The following is a 16537-nucleotide window of genomic DNA, read 5'->3' on the forward strand; positions in this document are numbered from 1 at the left end:
GCCTTTGCCGCATCTTGAGAACGCTGACATGTGTAGCACAGTCCACAATACCATCAATTATCCTCTCGTGCTTTCGACCCGCCCCACAGAATGCCGCCGTCTGGAGATCTGTATGTCGATGTACCGCTCAATCTCGGAAAGAAGAACATCAGGCTGGTGACCCTGCAGCCCGGCGACGCGTCGGAATCCATCAAATGCGATCTGCAGAGCCACGCGCTGGATGACGAGTGTCCAGCATACGTCGCTCTTTCGTATGCATGGGGTCCCAAAGAGCGATATGACGATATTCATATCAATGGCATGTCTTTCACAGTCGGTCGCAATCTGTGGCACTTCCTCCACCAAATGCGTGTGCAGCGTCAGGACGCCGTCTTCTGGATAGACGCCATTAGCATCGATCAAGCGAATGTACTCGAGCAAAATCACCAAGTGCAGATGATGAGGGAGATCTACACACAAGCTTGCTGTGTGTGGATCTGGCTTGGTGAAGCAGATGATGCCACGTTCAGCGACGTCGCGATGCTGTATTTAAAGACGCGCGTTGCTTTGAATGGCAAAGATGTCAATCCGAAGAAGTTATGGAATGCTCGTAAAGCAAAAGCTATACTAGGGTTGTGTGAAAAGGAGTACTGGAAAAGGATCTGGATTGTGCAAGAAGTTTTACTGGCGAGAGAGACAAAAGTTCTATATGGCGGCCATTGCGTACAGTGGATCAAGATACAGCAGCTATTAGCCGACCTCCAAGCCATTTCGGACAGAGGGAGAGCTCTTCACGTCGTCGGCGTACCAGCCGTTCTTGATAGTCCAGCTGCAATCATCATCAGGGCAAAAGCGCAATGGAACGGCGATCCTCAACCTCTCACATTACTACTCGAACGATATCATAGACAGCATTCAACTGATGTCAGAGACAAGGTTTACGCCCTTCACGGATTGGCAAGTGATAACAATACCATACCCATCAACTACAGCATCGAACCAATAGAACTCCTCGTACAGATTATGATCCACTACGCATGCTCGCCGTTGACGTTCAGGATGGATATCAGGGTGTTCAGGAAAAACTTACTCAAATTTTCAAAGTTGATGCGAGAATCACTCAAGGTCTTTTGCGATGAGGAAGAGCTAGTTGACCGTCTCGCAGAGGCTCGTCGTAGATACGATACTTCGTCAATGCAGCCGACCCCATATTGGATTTCCCAGCTTTTGAACTCACAGACGCCAGCGGCGAGGAAACCCTTCGTAGCTGGAGATTTTGGCGAAATAGAACTGTCAGGGTCGGAAGAGACCAACGTGTTCTTGCACGCTGAGCCACAGTCTCAGCCGCGGTCCGCCTTCCATGCTTCTGCACAAGCTGCAGACAAGAATGGTGGCGAGGTCTCTCGCAGAAGAACGGCAGCGATTCTCGGGAAACGTAGGAAGAGATATTCGTGCCGCAAGGACGGCTGTCGTAGAACTTTCGACAGAGCTCTGGACCTGATTCGGCATATGCGAACGCATAAAGACCCTAGGCCGAACTCCAGACTGAGTTGCGTTATGTACACCTGCAACTACCGCTTCGACCACAAGGACCAATTGCGGATCCATGTGTGGCACTCTCATCGATATGTATTGCGGTCACCGTATCTCTCGGAGAAGATGTTTGACACTTCACTTCGCGACAATCTGCGGGCACTCGAACTATGCTAGATACATCCAATGGCGTGTAGGGCAAAGATGCGTGCGCCTGTGTACTCGAAGCTGAAACTTATCGTCCTTGTATATACATCTTAAGAATACGATTCTAGGCGAGCCGCCAATGTACCCCTTCACGAAGATTGTGGCGTCCAGGTCTTTTCTAACTCGACATCCCTCTCACGACGCAGCACCAATCCCCTCCCCCACCGGACAATTCGGCACATTCTCCTGCCAAGCAACCTTCGCATACGCCGGCAAATAGCTATTAGTCGTAAAGCTCTCATCGATATAATACTCCACCTGACTGAGCTCAAAATCACCACCAACATCAGGCTGATTCAAAGCGTCGACGATATAGCTAGCGATAAAGTCCAGAAAAACAAGATCAACAGTCTTTGGCATCGACCCATCGAGCGGGAAGGAAGCGTTCGCCTGGAGATCATTGGGTTGAGAGAAGTTGGGGATAGCTGAGTGAACGGTGTCGTCTCCGTCGGTGCCGAAGTCGTCTTTTGTCGTGTAGCCTGGGTTGGGGGCTGTGGATTGACGGCGGATGAGACGTCCGCCTTGCTTTGAACGGCGGGTAACTCCTTCGTAGTGGTGTGTGATTGGCGGGTCGAGGCAGGTATCGCGGTCTGCGAGGATGGGGCTGAAGCCGAAGTCGGCAGTCTCAAGATCGCGCTTCTTCTTCTGGAAGGGGCCAGCGTTTAGGATTCCGAGTACTTGAGATGCTTGCTCGTAGGGTACGTCGGGGATGAACTGGAAGGCATCTTTGAAAGGAGAGACGATGAAGGAGTCGTCGTAGGTGAAGGGGCCTTTGGCGAGATCGAAGCGGACTGATCCGGTGTTGATGATGATGAGTCTGGGGATGTCCTTGCGCGTCTCGTTTACGACAACGGTGGCCAACGCGGTTTGAAGGAGTCCGAAGATGTTGCCTTCGGCTAGGAATGGCTTGCAGTACTGACAGTACGTCGCTGGCGCGCAACCATACAAATCAGTCAAGTTGAGCTTAGCTCGCTCGGAAGTGATCTCGTTAGTAACGCTGACACCAGCAGATGTGTCGAACGCGGTGTAGCGTTGACTTCTCTTGGCATGGTAGGCAAATGTGTTACGGTTCCAATCAAGGTATCTTCGGGCGTAGCGGAGAGTGGAGTTGGAAGTAGACGTAGGCAGATGTGCACTAACAGATGCAGTCCCAGTACTTGCCGGTACTACAGCGCTACGTGTCGGGTTAGGTACACCTTTAGGATTATGCTGCGCCTTGCAGGTCTTCGATTCAATACCAGACATGGCGACCCAACCTAATGTCTCGCAGTAACGACCTGAGACTATGTTAGCCACTTCTTTCGAACCACGTCCAAAGTACGTACCAGACTCAATTCCTGTAGCTTTGTCGTCGTATACGGCAAAGTCTCGGATGTGGGTATGTCCACCAAAAGCTTGAATGGGTACGTCTGGTTTCATGCTGCGGATGGCCTTGAAGACAGTACCCATTGTGCTGCTAGAAGCGCTGGTTCTCACGGGATTGTGGCCAGTGATTACGAACAAATCGATTGGCTCGGTATAGTTGATAGCCTGTTGGAACCACGGCTGCTTCACCATGTCGGCTGCTTTGATGACTTTGGAGACGTTGCTGTTGCCGGTGAAGTCGAAGAGGACGCCAAATGCCATTATGCGAAGCCCTGGGTCGGTTAGTATTTGATAGAATGTTATGAACGGCCGACTTACCCTGCTCCGTGGTGAAGTAACGGTAACGAGACCCAATGTACTCAAACTGGCCAGTGGTAGGGTTCTTGATCTGCACATTGCTAGTGAGATACTTGTCGCCATAAACCTTGGAGAAGTTGTTGAAGGTCTCGTAGGCAATTTCGGTAACATAGAGCTCGTGGTTTCCAATGGTCAACAGATCGTAATCAATGTTTTCGAAAATGGCGTTCGAGACGTTGCCATTGGGAGTCGTCGCATCGCTGAGTCCAGCACCGTCATGTAAGTCCTATGACACGTTAGTCGAGTTGCTCCTCTCATCAACCACGTGCGCAGCCCTACTCGTCCCCAGGGCTTGATGGTAGACACTAACCCCTGTATCTACCAGAAGCAGATCGACGCCTAGGTTCCGAGCCTTCTGCTTCATGTGCTTGGTGAAGCTGGCGTAATCACCCCAATCGGCCCCATAGTTCTGTTCCTTGATGTGACCTTCCAGCCATCCGTGGGTATCCGTGGTATGCAGGAAGTTGATTTGACCCCATTCCAGTGGCGCTTTCGGTGTTGTGGTCGCATTCTGCGCGTCCGGCTGCATGCGACGAACGTTCCTGGTCAACACGACATCGTCTTTCAGCGGCCCGTAGCAGCTGTTATGACCTTCGCAGGCTAGCGCCGGTGCTACTGTCGCGATGAAAGCGCCAAAGGCAAGAGACCGCATGATGAGGACCGGATGAATGACAGCGCGTGAGGATAAGCGTTCAGGGCGTCATCTTCTTATGTAGCCTCATGGCCGGTACGCGTACGTGCATCGCCGCTTCGGCTGTCTTACCCATGCCGCCAAATAAGATGCCCCTAGGGGCGGAAGCGGCAAAACCGCACGTGTAACGATCATTGGAGAAAAAGATAAGCTTCGGCATGGTCGTGGACAAGCCATGCCAAAAGGCTTGATCGAGGCCATCTCCTTCCTGTTGGGTGACAAGCGCGACTTTAGCGTTCCGAGGACCGGGGCGTGGCATCGCACCTCTCCGATGGTTCTTCCCAGCCATCTCCCGTATCTCCACGTTATCATTCGCCAACTCGCTTTCACCATTGCGTTCGGAATGCGGCTCGTACCTGATACTCTTGAGAAGCCTCTCGATCGCGACGATTACTCAACCTGATCAATGCGTGCAATACGTCACAAGTCCTGGTATCTCGCTGGAAGGCAAGAAAACTTCCCTCTTATAGATTACTCCCATCACGGATCTCGTATTCAACCATCTCTTTCGAGCTGGGTTTCTGTCACCATACGATAACATCGGCATATGGCATGGCTCTGAACTACATTATGGAGGTATCACGGTGTGCTCCTTCCATGACTTATCCCCGAGCTCCAACACTGACTCAGGCTTCGTCTTTTAGCGAGATCATTCCCGCAGCGGAATGAAGACCCCAGTAGACGGCCTTTCACCCCCTCCTCAGTTCTGGAAAGGCATCGTTGTGGCTAAACAATGATCAGCTATGTGAAAGTACATAGCAGCACTGCATCAACTACAAAGCAAGGTACCTCCTGTGCTATTTCACGCTTCAACCCAACTTCACGTCACAATTCTCAATATAGCAGCTAGATCAGCTTCGCATTCATGGCCAACCCACGGTGTGCCACTTGCGGGACAGTCGCTGTCCGTCCGGATCCAGACCAGCCTCACCTCAACGCTAGGTGGTACAAGAACCAGCTATTGGCTGACATTACCATCAAATACGGCGACCATGGTGAGAAGGAGTTCGTCGGTCATCGTCTCGTCCTTTGTTCAGTGAGTGAGTGGTTTAAGAAGGCATCCAAAAACTTCAAGGAAGCCAATGATCAGGTGATAATTCTAAAAGGCGACCATCCGGAAGGCCTAGAGGCTTTCTTCGAGTACGCGTACAAAGAGGAGTATCTCGAAACAGTCGACATTCCGGATGAGTTGACGGAGCTACGACAGCGGTTCATGCATCGTCTGCGTGTTTTCGCAGTAGCCGATAAGTATCAAGTGGAAGGCCTAACAGCTCTAGCCTATCGCCAACTCAAGCAGCTCGTGGATCTCTTTACTGAGCCAAGACGGACTTACGGTGACGAAGATGAAACGACAGCATCTGAGTTCTTCAGATTCATGTTAAGGCAAGTGTATCATGAAAGCGAGCGCTATTTTCCAGCTCTGCGGGACGACCTACACCAAACCGATCAGACCGCGGAAGGCACTTCGCAGACAAACCCGTCTGAGACTGAGCAAACCAACTCCACGTCTACTGGGAACGCTCCTGTAAGCGCTACATCCCAGCGGCACAACTCCGCGCGGGAGACAACATGCAACCCACCGAACCCACATTCAACCGAAGGTAGAAGTTCAAACCACCCTCTCGATCGCGTCCAGGATCTTCTTGTGGAAGGAGCTATGAATGCCTGGGTCAACGCGCATCCGGACTTCAATCGTCAGCATCTTGTGCCTCTTGCGCAAATGTTCCCGGATTTCGGCACGGATCTCATTGTTGCAGCGCTGAAGTCGTCGCGCATAGAAGGTTTGCCCGAGTATCTTTATGAAGACGAGGATTACGCTTATGACAGTGATAATGACTGGCTGAGGGCCCACCACATCTTGTGAGATCTGGCTATCTTGCAATAGAGATGGAGACGGGTATGTAGGCGCGTAGCGTAATGACGCAATACATGTACTGTTGAAATGTATACGAATTCGCGATACTGTTCCTGTGATGCGACACAATTTTCTCAGATTTCGTGAATCTAATGCACCGCGGTGAAAGCAGCGCGCGTGTCGAAAGCGATGGAGTGAAAGTGAAGTTGGTCGAACCTTCTCGATGACGAGCTGGTCCGAACGCGACATGCCACTTGAGCCCCGCAGTGCTGCGGACAAGGTGCAGCCTCGAAGCACAACACAAACACTCGCCGTAGCACACGACTCAGACCTCGCCCACGATGGTAATCAACTACAGCAAGTGGGTGAGTCATGCGCTTCCACCAGTGTTATAGACGCAGCTTCTAACAATTACTAGGACGCTCTCGAGCTCTCGGACGACAGCGACATCGAAGTGCACCCCAACGTCGACAAGAAATCCTTCATTCGCGCCAAACAAGCCCAGATTCACCAGGAGCGCGACCACCGCCGCCACCAAATAAAGACGCTCAAGTACGAGCGCATCATCAACGATGGCCTCACCGAACGCGTCGACCGCCTGCTCACAGCGCTGAAGTCGCACAAGGACAAGCAAGCCGAAGGGAATGGCCAGAACGATGACCAGCTCGTCTTCCAGGCCATGATGGAGAGCATGATGGACATGAAGATTGACAAAGACGGAGGTTCAGACCGGCCGCCGCCACCACCAGAGGGCGTACACGAGCACATCAAGGACAAGCCCACATACCCGCAGATGATGGCAAGCTTAGTAGACGCAGTGAAGAAGGACATTGACGAGCAGAAGAGCGAAGAGCCGCGATACACACTATTCATCCAGGGTCTAGAGAAGGAGAAGGCGCGCATACAAGACCTCCAGCAACAACTCCTAGCCAAGCTCGACGAGCTGGAAAAGGAAGACAAGAAGCACATCACGAGCGACGACATCCACGAAGGCTTCAGCTACTCCAACGTCAAGAAAGCCGAAGAAGAGAAGAAGAAAGCCGCCTCATCCTCCTCGTCATCGAAGAAAGAGCCCGCCGTCGAACTCCTCAACAACCCGTCCCGCCCCTCCGCCACGCGAACAGACACAGGCCAGTCCTCCGGCGCAGACGGCGACATAGAAGAAGGCAGCGTCGTCGAGCCCACCGGCGCCGACTCCGACAACGAAGACGACATCACCGCCTCACCCCTCGCCCAGCAATTCGCCAAAATAAAAGCCGGAGACTGGTATGCGTGTCTCCAATTCCTCATGGCACACCCCGAGATCCTCGCCGAGAAGGAAACAGACGGCCTCCTCGTCGAAGCCTTCAACTCTGAACTCGACGGCAAGCCCAAGCACGCGCGGCAATGCGTGCACCAAGGCCTTCTGTTACAATACTGTCGCCAACTAGGTGGACGACAAGGCGTAGAGCTCTTCTTCAAACGCATACAAATAAAAGACCACCAAGCCGGCAAAATGTTCAACGACGACGTCGACTCAACCTACCACCGCATCAAGACACGCGCCGCAGAAATCCTAAAAGAACGCGCCGAGAACCCGCAATCGGATGGCGCAGGCGTCGAGCAAATTCAACTCCATGCCGTAGACCCAGGCACCACCATCAACATCTCGGTGCCCCCCAAAGAATCCAGCGCCACCGACCCAGCGGAGAAAGAAGCAGAAGAGCAAGCGAGACAGATCTTTGAAACCTTCCCGCCGGGTCTGCAGCGCGCGTTGGAAAGCGGGAAGCTGGATGAGGTGAACAAGGTGCTGGCGAAGATGAGCGTGGATGAGGCGGAGGAGGTGGTGGAGAAATTGGGTCAAGGGGGCATGTTGAGTTTGGAGGAGGGCGTGATTGACGCAACGACCGAGGAGGGGCAGAGGGTTATGGGCGAGATTGAGAAGAATAGGAAGATGCCGGGTCAGGCGCAGGCGCAGGAGCAGGAGCAGGAGCAGGGGACTAGTAGGATTGAGGAGGTGGATTAGGAAAGGTGAGGGTTTGTGGTGGGGATGGTATTATGAATTATGGGAATGGAAATGGTATGGCATGGTATGGTATGGGATGATGGGTCCTGTAATTGTACATTATGATTGATGATGGTATCTGAAAATAAATGGTTTCGATCAAATCTTAGTTGTGTGTCTTCTACTCGCTATCCTATAGCTTTGCCTTGGATCCAGCTCACCATCTCCCGGGTTAAACCTGCAAAGTTCCCACTTCGCCCATGCTGAGACCCCATCCATATCGTACATCGACACTTAAACCCTAGACGCCCTGTGCAGACTGCATTGCAAGTCATGCAGTAGTAAATGCCACCCCCGCGCTACAACATATCCATTTTGAAACTACCATTCCATCCATTGCCTACTTTGGCAATTTCCTTAGAGAATATGACGCAAACCCTAGCTACCCCTACTGACCCAGTATCCTCAGATCAGCTCGGCAAAGTTGTCGTCAATGCCAGCCATATCCCTATCCCCAGCAAAAGCCGCAAAGTCGTCCTCACCAGCATTTCGACTCATCTTCCTCTTCTTATGCGCATTCTCATACGCATGATGTTGTCCGTACACACCACCTTCAGCAGCACCCAGTGGCGCATGTTGCAGGCTCTTGAGCAGATCGGCGGCTATGTGCTGGTTCGGCTCGCCGATAGCGGTCGCGTATTCGGGCTGGGTGGTGTGTTGCGCAGGCGCAGGGGCGGTCTCCGGTACGACGGGATGGGCGGCAGGTTGCGGCATTTCGTCGTCGCGGATGGTGGGCACAGGGTCGTTCTGGGGCGCGGGTGCGAGGTGTGGTGAGCCGACGGGTGTGAAAGATTCCATGGGTGGGGGTGTGAGTTCCTCGACTTCTGGTCTTTCTTGCGCGCCTGAGAAGGTCGCTGCGACAGGGGAGGTTGTAGCGACGGGGAGGGGTGCGGTGGAAATCCTGTTCTGCTCTGCTGCTGACAGGCCCTTAAGGATAGCTTCCTCGACTGCGCGCTTTCGGCTTTCTATGGCGTCTTTGCGCGTCTTCAAGTCTGCTTCCTGCGCCTCTTCGTCGACGAGCTTCTTTCTGTTCGCCTCGAGAAGGTGCTCTAGACCGGTGAGGAGGGCCTTGCGCGCCTTGATGCTCTCTGCGACAGCGCCCTCGGCCAGCGCAAGCTTCTTGCACAGTGCTGCGAGTCCAGCCGCGTGCATTGGCGGGGATGGGATCGCGGCATTCGGGTTGGTGAGCTTCTCGTAGTCTTGGTTGGCGGTGGTGACGGCGGGTTTCGTGGCAGCATCGGCCTTCTGGAGGGCGGTCGCGAGAGGCGCGACAGGTGTGAGCTCAGGCGGGACCGACGAGCTCGAGAAGAGCGATCCACCCAGAGCAGGTTTGCGCGTAGATTTGGAGCGATCGACTTCGTCTATCGACCTCTCAACTGCTTGCTGCACCGCCAAGTTGAAGATGTTGCGCTGCCTCCAAACCTCGACAACCCTCCGAATCTTATTCTGTATCTCGTGGGGGGAGCCCTTGTAGGCTACTGTCGTCGCTTCGGCGAGAATGGGTTCGTATGCGCGCAGGAACTCCTCCTTCTTGCGCATCTTGGAGGTTTGTGTGATTTCGTTGGCGAGATAGATGAGCACCAGTTTCTTATTCGGAGGCGACTCCTTCATGCGCTGTAGCCATACATGAGCGATGCGCTCGGCATGTCGTCTGTACACGTGACGTTAGTATATGATTCCAAAGTGCATGACAAAACTCGCAATCCATGGATTCAACGCGTGATGCATGCAGCAAACTGGGGTCTTGGCAGAGATGAGATGCTTTACCTGTGGAAGAGGATCCATTGGCCGACAGTGGAGATGGCCTCTTGAGTCTCATTGAGCGATGAGAGCTTGGCCTTGAGGCTGTCCTCGGTGAAAGCCATGATGGCCTGGAGGTCTTCACGAATATATGCGACAGCTACTGAAGAATGATGCGCACGCGAGCAGAATGCGATCAACTTGCAGAAAAGCGCGTGATGGCAGCAGATGGTATGTAGCCTTCAGCGTGCGATATGCGCTTTGCAACTTTTCGCGACTACAGTGCTCAGGTGATGACGTGTGTTGGGGATGGAATGGGTGGAAGAGTTCAAGGTGAGGGCACCTGGGAGCACTTGAGAGCTAGGGACGCTAGGTGCTATGCGGCTAAACGTGGCTCCGCCGCGCCAAGCAGCTCCCTGGCTGGCCGTCACCAACGGTAACTATCCAAGTCGCAACAACAAGACACTTGTACGCAAACTGCTGTCGCCAAACTTATCTCCGCTCCTCCCACTCCATCCCCCACACCCTCCACACGCACAATGGCAGACCGATTCCCCTCATTAGACGAGATTGACGCCGGTGAGCTCAGCTATGGTCCCCGAAGCACCTCCGCACCGCATACTAAACCAAGCAGGCCAGACCGAAGCGCGCGGCGATGCGGCAGACTTCGACATTGGCGGCGGCGACAACGATGCCAGCAACTTCCTCGACCGTGAACGCGCGCTTCTTGGCGACGATGCCGACCAGTTTGCTTCGGAAAACGACAGGGCAGCGACGGTCGAGGACGGCGACGACGACCTGCTTGGGGGCGACTTCAGCCAGGCAAACGTCGGCGGCCAGGAGATGAGCGGCTTCGAGAGCTCCTTCCCCGCCATTGACACGACCAACGACGTAAGCACGCCTGCTTCTTTAGCCAAGGCAGGGTTGCGATCTGGCATGTTCAAAAGTGACGCGCCAGTCGAGACCTGAAATGAGCATGGGATAAACAACGTCACGACGGTATACTGACTCCAGCAGCACATGGCTCCCGGCGGCACCATCACAGGCTCAGGCCTGCCCTTCCTCCCCGGCCAACCAGCCCCATCCTTCACCCCACAGCGCTCAGACTCGCCCGAGCCCGACGTCATTCGCGAATGGCGCGAGCGCCGCGACCTCCAGATTCAGCACCGCGACGAGGTATCCCACGACCGCAAACAGAAAACCATCCAGGAGGCGCAGCAAAACATTGACGACTTCTACGAGAACTACAACAACAAGAAGGACAAGGAGATTGCCAAGACACGGAAGGAGGCTGAGGAGTTCCTCGCAAACCGTGACGACACCACCGCGGGCGGTACGAGCTGGGAGCGCATCGCCAAGTTGGTCGACCTGAGTGGAAAGGGCACCAAGGGCGGCGCGTCAGGCAGCGAAAAGGCCCGCTTCAGGGAATTACTGCTCAGCCTGAAGAAGGACGAGAAGGCACCCGGTGCGACTGGATACTAGACGGAACGACGACATGGGTAGATGGCTATCTTTTTTGGAGCTCAGGGCAATGGTTTGGCATACGAATGAGCGTGTCTACGGCCATAAAACTTGGAGTTCACGGATTAGGTTGCAGGGTACTTCATGCAGCTGTGTTAATACTTACTCTCTGATTGCCTACCATTGCTTGTGGTTTTCGGTCACCAGTCTTCAGCACGAGGATCATCGAGCAAGCACTTGATATTTGCTAATGTGGTATATAGGCAGTGAGGTGTTGGTCTTAGACATCTACCATTCAGCAGTATCGACCATGGACATGATCATGAACTCCCCACTAGAAGTTGAGCTAACTGCTGCTTTCAAGGGCCATATGACCCCCAATGTCATGATCCAGTACGGACACCCAAACAATCCCAAATACCGCTTCCGCACTCACAAAGATGTTCTCTTCAACTGCTCAGCGACCTTCAAGGGAAAGTTCAACTCCAGGGAACTAGTAAGTCAACTTAACTATCACTTCTTGTTTTCGTACATGTGAGATCCTTGCTTTCTAACTTGTCAAGGACATTGGATCTACCATCACCATTTCTCATGAGAATGTCGAAGCCATAGAAGATATGCTACGTTACTTCTACCTCCAGACCTACGCTCCGGTTCTTCTCCCTGCGGCCCCGATGTCTAGCATGCAACAGCGTAGGAGGCTCGCCGCTCGTCACGCTGCCGTTTACGATCTGGCACGTCAGAAGGTGTGCGGTGTCAGTGGCCTGGCTGAGCTCGTTGTTGGGCAGTTCCAGCAAGGCGCTGATGATGCTCTAACATCGTTGGACCAGCCAGGCAACAATACGGCAAAGAACGCTGTGAGACTGCTCCGCATGTATGTCAATCTGATCTACGAGAACGACGACGATACTTGGGAGACGTTTGAGGGTCAAGATACACCTGACATGATCAAGTTTTGGCCTCTAAGAGGTTTGGTCTGCGAAACTGCAGCTAGGATCTGGTTGAGAGCGCAGCGATGGAACGCAACGCCGGCTGCTGGTCAGAATGGAGTCCAGGAACAAGGCGAAGAGGAGGTTGAGATTAATCATGGCGACACAGGTGAGGACGTTGTGAAGAAAGAGCTCGCGAAGTTGTGCTGGAAGTATGCGCATTTCGCACAGGACTTTGCGAGGTGGATGTTGATCAAGGGAGAGGTGAGTATCGCATTGGGCCACAATGTCAAGGGAAGGACTAGATAGATGGTAGAGGTAGGCGGATATTAGCTTCGAGGTCCTACACTTAGGTAGAGTAGCAGCACCTAGACACTCGACGCAACAATCACCATCTGATACAAATCCAAACAAGCAAACAAACCCGTGACTTTCGCAGGATTCCCATCCCCACGGTCCAGCCAAAGCCAAGCCCTTGACCAGCCCATCGCAATCTAACCACAGCGCCATCACCAAACCCTCCCCAACCCCGCGGGCCGCATCGCAACAGTCCCGCAGCACAAACAATCTAAACGTCGTTCGACAATGCCATGTAAAGTGTGCATCGTGACACCACGTCGACCGGCAACCCGGCTTTCCTCTATATAACGACTATATTAATTTCTCCGAAGATGCAGCATGGGACCTTCCCTGGTACGGCACTTGGGTAAACGAACATCCGCAGATGCCCAGGTGTAATATCGAACCTGAGACAACCACCAAGAAACATCTAGTTGGTGTCCACCAATTGCGTGAATCGCAAGCGTAGGTTGATTATTGAACATGTTCTGTGCGTCATGTTTCACGAAAAAAGGTCGAGACGCTTTTTAACTTTTCCAACGCGGACGAACCCGTGCCCTACCACGGCACATAATCAACGCCAGAACGAGACTGTTCTCCCTCACGAACAGCAGATGATGGCATTCAATAGAAATATGACGTCTGACAAGAGAGTCCACCATCGACTCATTTCGCTTACCTCCTCGAAGTTCCCTCAACGGGCCCAACGGCTCCTTCCAGCCTGATCCAGCCACGCCTCACAGCCTCATAGGGGAAACAGTGGAGCCGCCCAAGACCTCGCTAGCGCGCCTTGATTAATCTACGCACCCTCCTTTCATGATCGCCCTCCAGCATGTGGCCATCGCCATGGCAAGCCAGTGCAAGTTTCAAACAATCATCTCGATGCTTGGTGCCTTGGATCGAATCCCATGGTGACGCAACTGCGCTCCTGTGTCGTGGAGTAATTACCACCCGGGGACTACTATAAGACATGCAGCTACCTCTGTCAATCTATATTTTCGGCATCTAGGCCACTCAGTACCGGTCGTCTGTCTAACTCCATCGTCGTCTATTCACTCGTTTTTTGTGTTGTTCAAACTTATAAGTCGTTCTCTTCTTTCTCCCCATCTTCGGATTATCAGCACGCTCGATACGCAGGACCGTATCTTCACAGCAGCAACATCTCCAATCTACCTTTCTTTGATACCCCGAATTTATCGAATCGACTCTACCATCTTCTCCAAAATGAAGTACATCACCTCCGCCCTCGCCTTCGCTACTGCCGTCGCAGCCCACGGCTACATCAACAATGCCACCATTGGCGGCAAAGAATACATCTTCTACCAACCATACCAAGACCCTTACATGACGGACGTGAAGCGCATCTCACGACCGATCCAAGGCAACGGCCCCGTTGAGGACGTAGCCATCTCCGACATCCAATGCGGTGGCTACGCAGCCGGCGGTATCAACGGCTCCAAGCCCGCTGCTCTACACGCCGAAGCCGCCGCGGGTTCAGACGTCGAGCTCTACTGGACGCTCTGGCCTGAGAGCCACATGGGTCCTACCATCACATACATGGCCAAGTGCCCCGATGCCGGATGCAATGACTGGATGCCTGAGTCAGCGTAAGTAACTCACCTGCCCTATCATCCACCACCATGATATTAACACCCCCACCAGTGCAGTCTGGTTCAAAGTCCAAGAAGACGGCCGCCAAGGCACCTCTGACGTCTGGGGCTCCGACGCCCTCCAAGTCCCTGGCGGCTCCGTCACATACACTATCCCCAAGTGCATCGCACCAGGCTACTACCTCGTGCGCCATGAAATCGTTGCTCTGCACGCCGCGTACCAGTACCCTGGTGCGCAGTTCTATCCTGGGTGCCATCAACTCAAGGTTACCGGAGGTGGATCAACGAAGCCGAGTGGCCTTGTTGGTTTCCCCGGTGCGTACAAGGGTAGCGATGCCGGTATCACTTATGATGCCTACAAGGCAGCTACTTACACCATTCCTGGCCCCAAGAAGTTTACTTGTTAGATGGGGTGAAACTGGCTGGGGACTCTGAGATAGGAACCCGGGAATGGGAACCCTCAAGTACAGTACCCTGAGACGGGTAACAAAACGCTTCTTTGTATATATTTGCAGTCGTATATATCTGTCGTCATGAATAGATCTCTGCATCACGATTGAAAACACTTGTGTCTGTTCGTTCTGCATCGTGTCGTGCCGCGTAGTTGGTTCTTGTCGTAACGCTGTTTGCGAAATCATCACTTCGTTCGAAAAGATCCAATGTTATCGACACTTGCGCAGACGCTTTATCAATCGCAGGGGATAGCTGATCGTTGCAGAATTGTATGCATGCGTGACCTTCGCTGTTGCACTGCGGTCCCTACAATGGCCGTGTGCTTGCTTGATGCGCTGGTAGATGCATCGTCGCAAAGCGCATATTATCGCATCGAATGTGTCGAATTCCAAGGGTGCAATGAAATTAGCGTCTGTATTGCAGTAATGAATATCCTTGTGTAACATGCAGTCACGCCGCTGCTGAGTAACTATTGCGTTTGATGGCCGCGATTTAGGTACTTCTCCTAGCCCTTCTGAGTCCATAGCATGCCATCGAAAATGCTGACGAGCGTACCAGGCAGGTCTTCGACATCCGTTGTGTCCCTACTGCGGTGTCTCTATGGCTACCTTCGGATTTCGTTGCAAATATCCTATCTCGACATCTGTGCCGCGGACATCGAATAACTCTTTCTTTTTCCTGACGGCGACAACTTCCCTGATTCCGTCTCGTTCACTCCGCGGAGGCAGGGCACTTCCTCTTATCCTGGTTGTGGGCTCAGAAATCTGGTCAGATGAACAACCATCTCGGGCCTTCTCTGGTGCTTTTGCGCGTGGAGGGGAAGCTTTCTCACTTCCCCGTCAGCCGTATATCCGCCACCCTTACGTGTCGGAGCCTGATTCGCACTAAGGGGTCTGCATCTTTCATCTGATTGTCAGGCACCTCGGTTGTGCATCTTTATCAGATGCGTGTACCAGAGTGAGTGCGATCACGCTTACCACGGTACTGACGGGTGCAAAGCCTATCTGGGCTACCAGTACCCGATGCTCTTGGATTGGCTGCTTCGTTTTGGTTCTGCGTTGTCGACGTCGGCCTTACCTCGTACTATGAATTCGAGGGTGTGAGCAGGAGCGGTTGTAGATGACTGAAAGCGGTAGCGCCCTGTACGATCGGTGAGGTTCGATCAGCGCTGTGTGCTGTCGCATCTGCGAAGACGCATCAAGGTCAGCGAAACCTGGAGGTCGCATCTTGGTGTTGAACGTGGCTAGTGACTCTCGAAGGATATGGGGAAGAGCGCCACTTTCCGGTCAGTCTAGAAGGATATATTCAGCTACTATATCGAAAATGGTACACCGTCTGGAGGTGGAAGCTGCCCAGCGTGGGCTTGCGCCAGTCTAAGTGCCAGGCTGATCGCCGGCCCTAACGGACGGGTCCGCACATGGCTTCGGCACTATTTTGAAACCGCCGAAAGGAAGAGGTACCTTCTGGAAAAGATCAGAGATGTCAGGTTCGCTTGGAGAAACGAGACGAGTCAGCAATTGCCCGGACAAAAGGCGCATGGCGTAGATGAAGCAGGAACTTCTGACGTCCTTGCTGCGTAGTGTCGGCGATGCTTTGAAAAGGCAATGGCTAATGCGGCGGTTGGAATCGCGGTCAAGGTGATGTGAAGAGCAAGCGGTAGTCCAAGGGCTTGCGCTGCAGCTAGCAATGCGATGATGCCCACAGTGGGCCCTAGACGCCGGTTCTGCTCCTTCCCCGACTCACATCTGCGCCGTCCAAGCTAACCTTCGAGTGCTAACACGCCCGACAGCCCGAAACAGAATGACGATGTACCCATGTCGACTGTGATGATCGATGAGGCAGCTGCAAGCGATATCGGTCGGTATATTTCATCGCAGAGCCTTGGAGGATCTTCATCTTACGATGCATCGTCTTCCGTCGTAGCCGTGAACGCTTGACAAACGTTAAAGACCAGGGATTCTGGTAATTTGTCCA

General features: G+C 53.2%; 7 protein-coding genes across 7 annotated transcripts; 5 read left to right on the forward strand and 2 right to left on the reverse strand.

The window, feature by feature from the left end:
* Nucleotides 1-1854: 1854 nt before the first annotated feature.
* On the reverse strand, nucleotides 1855-3970 carry J4E83_004999 (uncharacterized protein; the record flags this gene model as incomplete). The annotated part of the gene is made up of 4 exons (XM_049331921.1): nucleotides 1855-2996; nucleotides 3045-3356; nucleotides 3403-3667; nucleotides 3752-3970. The coding sequence occupies 4 exons, from the start codon at nucleotides 3968-3970 to the stop codon at nucleotides 1855-1857; spliced, it is 1938 nt and encodes a 645-aa protein (XP_049189016.1).
* A 1027-nt stretch (nucleotides 3971-4997) lies between these two features.
* On the forward strand, nucleotides 4998-5996 carry J4E83_005000 (uncharacterized protein; the record flags this gene model as incomplete). Its single annotated transcript, XM_049331922.1, has 1 exon — nucleotides 4998-5996. One exon carries the CDS (start codon nucleotides 4998-5000, stop codon nucleotides 5994-5996), a length of 999 nt encoding a protein of 332 aa, XP_049189017.1.
* A 332-nt stretch (nucleotides 5997-6328) lies between these two features.
* Nucleotides 6329-7992, forward strand: J4E83_005001 (uncharacterized protein; the record flags this gene model as incomplete). The annotated part of the gene is made up of 2 exons (XM_049331923.1): nucleotides 6329-6352; nucleotides 6406-7992. The coding sequence occupies 2 exons, from the start codon at nucleotides 6329-6331 to the stop codon at nucleotides 7990-7992; spliced, it is 1611 nt and encodes a 536-aa protein (XP_049189018.1).
* A 444-nt stretch (nucleotides 7993-8436) lies between these two features.
* J4E83_005002 (uncharacterized protein) lies at nucleotides 8437-9896 on the reverse strand (the record flags this gene model as incomplete). Its single annotated transcript, XM_049331924.1, has 2 exons — nucleotides 8437-9682; nucleotides 9799-9896. 2 exons carry the CDS (start codon nucleotides 9894-9896, stop codon nucleotides 8437-8439), a joined length of 1344 nt encoding a protein of 447 aa, XP_049189019.1.
* A 414-nt stretch (nucleotides 9897-10310) lies between these two features.
* On the forward strand, nucleotides 10311-11253 carry J4E83_005003 (uncharacterized protein; the record flags this gene model as incomplete). The annotated part of the gene is made up of 3 exons (XM_049331925.1): nucleotides 10311-10350; nucleotides 10406-10662; nucleotides 10789-11253. 3 exons carry the CDS (start codon nucleotides 10311-10313, stop codon nucleotides 11251-11253), a joined length of 762 nt encoding a protein of 253 aa, XP_049189020.1.
* A 289-nt stretch (nucleotides 11254-11542) lies between these two features.
* On the forward strand, nucleotides 11543-12470 carry J4E83_005004 (uncharacterized protein; the record flags this gene model as incomplete). Its single annotated transcript, XM_049331926.1, has 2 exons — nucleotides 11543-11728; nucleotides 11796-12470. 2 exons carry the CDS (start codon nucleotides 11543-11545, stop codon nucleotides 12468-12470), a joined length of 861 nt encoding a protein of 286 aa, XP_049189021.1.
* Nucleotides 12471-13724: 1254 nt separating this feature from the next.
* On the forward strand, nucleotides 13725-14517 carry J4E83_005005 (uncharacterized protein; the record flags this gene model as incomplete). Its single annotated transcript, XM_049331927.1, has 2 exons — nucleotides 13725-14107; nucleotides 14163-14517. The coding sequence occupies 2 exons, from the start codon at nucleotides 13725-13727 to the stop codon at nucleotides 14515-14517; spliced, it is 738 nt and encodes a 245-aa protein (XP_049189022.1).
* Nucleotides 14518-16537: the final 2020 nt, after the last annotated feature.

The sequence above is a fragment of the Alternaria metachromatica genome (assembly GCF_023757995.1).
Source record: "Alternaria metachromatica strain BMP 0045 chromosome Unknown scaffold_9, whole genome shotgun sequence".
In the NCBI taxonomy this organism is placed as follows: domain Eukaryota; kingdom Fungi; phylum Ascomycota; class Dothideomycetes; order Pleosporales; family Pleosporaceae; genus Alternaria; species Alternaria metachromatica.